The sequence below is a fragment of the Rhea pennata genome, chromosome 20, assembly GCF_028389875.1.
Source record: "Rhea pennata isolate bPtePen1 chromosome 20, bPtePen1.pri, whole genome shotgun sequence".
Classification (NCBI taxonomy): Eukaryota; Metazoa; Chordata; class Aves; order Rheiformes; family Rheidae; genus Rhea; species Rhea pennata.
Window position 1 is genome coordinate 6725204 of NC_084682.1, and position 3287 is coordinate 6728490.

The window sequence follows — 3287 nt, forward strand, 5'->3', positions numbered from 1 at the left end:
TTTAAGTATAAGCCTATGGACAAAAAAAAAAGATTGTCTGCCGTAGAGAACAATCAAATTCAGACCCTCCCCTTCCCCACAACTTAAACATTATATAGTTATATTCTTCTAAGTGAACAGCTGGCTTCTGAGACTATTAAGAGCTCCGGCAAAACTACATGCAAGAAGTAGTAGTGTTAACAACTGACACTTTCTCCATGTTTTCATTTAGAAACTTGAGGTGCTCAATCTATAACGTCCAGTTTTGGAAGCAACTATGTTTACTATTTATTGTGACTCCAAAGATCATTGAAACATTTTACATATGACAACAGGGCCCCAGACACCACTCACAGATCAGCTGAAAAGCCCCCCACATAAATGTTTTCTTTCTATTTGTCTGTTGAACGAACTTTAAGTTCCTGTAGTTTTTCACTTAAATAGGTAGTATCTGCCTCTGTCAGATTTTCTGAATCTGACAGATTTTCAAGGAACCTGGTTCCTGCACAGGGCTTTCCCGTTATTGGATCTATGACATTTCCAACCTTGAAAACAATTTCAGCCAGTTCGTGTTTTACATGCTTGCTCCTCCGCTCAGGCAAAGCTTTTAGAAGAACAATGTCTCCAACAACACACTGCTGCAATGGATCATGGGCAAAATACGTTTTTCGCTTGTTAAAGAACTGTGGAAGGAAGAGTAAACCTTGGCATTAGGTTTCAAAATAAAGCAATGATAAATATATTTTTAATACAAAATGAACTAGCTTTCTCTAATGAGAACTACAGTTTCGTATAATTATTTGCCTTTAGTTTTCTGATGAGCTCAAGTTTGGATTGTGAAGCGCAACCATGCACAGTGTTGTCTTTTCAAAGAAAGCACAGTATTACCACCCTCTCCTGGCTTGTATTTATGGCCAATAAGAGTTTGTGGAAAAGGAGGTGAGAAAGCAAAACTACAAAAAGCTGCCGGCAGTGAGCATGGGGATACAGGAAAAGATAAGCTCTTCACTTAACACAGACACTCTTTTCTAGCATCACCACTTTCCATTGGCTTTCTCAGCTTACAGTTCTTGTTTTGCCATTTTAGCCTTCTCTCTCTCTCCCCTTAGGATGCTCCACTTCCACACTGCTTCAGCTTGACTCTTCCAAGCTGAATAATCCAACTTTCCTGAACAGTTTATACTTCAGGAACAAGTATCAATTCTTACCCATTCTAACATTCTTAAAACTTATCAGTCCTAGGTAGTGTTGCAAAGCTTGTCATTTTTTTTCAATTTTTCTTGCTCAATTCATTTTTTAATGTAATGATACAGTATTTATTCTTATTGATACCACAGGATTCAGAATCTCTTCTTTAAGGAGAAAATCAACAGGTTCTTTGACTGGATAAAGCATTGGACTGGGATTCACGAGACCTATTATGCCAGGACTCAAAACCTTACTCTACCCCTAGCCTTCTGGTCTCCAAGGAGAAGTTATTTCACCCACCTGTGCTATACCCACCTCATCTAAAATTGGGAAAACATTAATTTTAACCTCTCTGCTTTAGATGCATTGACAAGAAGTTATAAGTGCAAGGCTCTTCTAGCACACTACAATATAGATTAAAATACTAAGTATGCTCATAATTATGCATACTGGAAAACAGCTAAAAAATATACTGGGAAAGTGTCTAGGTAATGTCAAATTTCGAAGATAAGCCATACTCCAAATTAATATTAAAAAAATTATCAATCTAAACATGAAACAAAGCCTTCTTTCCCAACCCAGATCAGAGTTCATTAAAAAGCACTCCAAAGAAACATTTAGCAGATTTTCTGTATTGGAAGTGACTGATAATACACTTTTCATCTTTTACAGTCACCCCCACAGCCAAATCATTATACAAGTCCCTCAGTGAGTTACATTATAAAGAGCTATTTAAAATTCCAAGAGTCAAATTAAACCTTCTCCCACATAGAATACAAAAATTATTTTTTAAAACATACTGTTAATCAGCTTTTACCTTTAATAAGTAAGGATCTAGCACAAGCCTTGTCACTCTCACTTTGGCAGTCTTCTGCATTTTGGTTCCTATTACTTTCCCCACTATCCATTTTGCATGGACAGCTCCACGTGGTACAGACATTGTTTAGATATGATCATCCAGTGCCTGGTAACAAGCAAGCAGATATGTTATTTTCACACACACACAAATCAGTATCAAAGTTACAATTTTCATTTCAAACTAAGAATTTAATCATATTTTTTGGGGGGGGGGGAATAAAAAGGCTGGATACAAACAGTTCAAACTTTCAAATACTGCACTACTTCAGTCTTGCAGTAATGGTATTATGAGAAGGGATATGAATATACTGCTATTACGAGGAAAAGTTACTTCAGCATGGCAATGACAATGGAAATAATAGTTTAAGATCTTTTTCCATATGGTCCACAAGATTTGTTTAAACCACAATGACTTTGTCACATACAAAAGACAAACATTTAGCTGCTGAAGTTTGTACAAATTGAACTCACACTCCAACAGTTGGTGTTATACATCAGCTCCTAGTGCAACTAGAGTTAACCAGACTGCAAAATGAAAGGGATTCGTAAAGCAGTCTATACTGACTTTGAAAAGTCACTTGCTTGTGTGCATACCACAACTACTAGTTTAGACACTGAAACCTAAATTAATGAAATATTCAATTTCTCTGATCTAACATTTATGCAACCACTTTTGAGTTAGCTCCTCCTATACAAAGAATTACAATAGTACTCTACTAATTTTGCCTAAAAAGGCAGTTTCCTCTATCAGCCTTGCAAGATTCGCAGTCAAAAGGAGGGATCTGGAAGCGCCCTCGCACTAGGGCTAATGGACAGCGGAGGGGCGAAGCGGCGGCCGCGAAGCGCCGGGGTCCAGCACCTTCAGGAAAGGGAAACCAAACAGGTCCGGGGCCTCCGCAGCCCTCTCCTCCCCCCGGCCCCGGCCCCGGCCCCGGCCCCGGCCCCGGCCCCGGCCCCGGCCCCGGCCCCGGCCCCGGCCCCGGCCCCGGCCCCGGCCCCGGCCCCTCTCACCGCCGCCGCGGCGCCTCACGGGCCTTAGCGAGCCGGAGGCGGAAGGGGCGGAGCCTCGGGCGGAAGGGCCGCGCGGCGGAGGGGCGGTGTCATGGCGGGGAAGGGGGCGGTGTCATGGCGGGAGGGTTTAAAGGCGCAGGCAGCCGCCTACGGTCGGGGCTGCTGCTGCGTCCCCTGCCCGCGTGGGGGGGGCGCGGGGGAGGCGTGGGGGCGCCTTGCCACCCGCGTCTCGTCCCCCCGTGGGCGGGCGG

The 3287-nt window shown here is 42.9% G+C and overlaps 1 protein-coding gene across 2 annotated transcripts; it reads right to left on the reverse strand.

Annotated features, from left to right (window-relative positions):
* Positions 1-242: 242 nt before the first annotated feature.
* Positions 243-3093, reverse strand: MRPS17 (mitochondrial ribosomal protein S17). 2 transcript variants are annotated; one of them, XM_062592458.1, is made up of 3 exons: positions 3037-3093; positions 1985-2131; positions 243-662 (listed from the first exon to the last, which is right to left on the reverse strand). In XM_062592458.1, the coding sequence occupies exons 2-3, from the start codon at positions 2105-2107 to the stop codon at positions 372-374; spliced, it is 414 nt and encodes a 137-aa protein (XP_062448442.1). In that variant the 5' UTR covers positions 2108-2131; positions 3037-3093; the 3' UTR covers positions 243-371. The 2 variants fall into 2 exon arrangements, with proteins under 2 accessions (XP_062448442.1, XP_062448441.1); XM_062592457.1 differs by lacking the exon at positions 3037-3093 and adding an exon at positions 2497-2873.
* Positions 3094-3287: the final 194 nt, after the last annotated feature.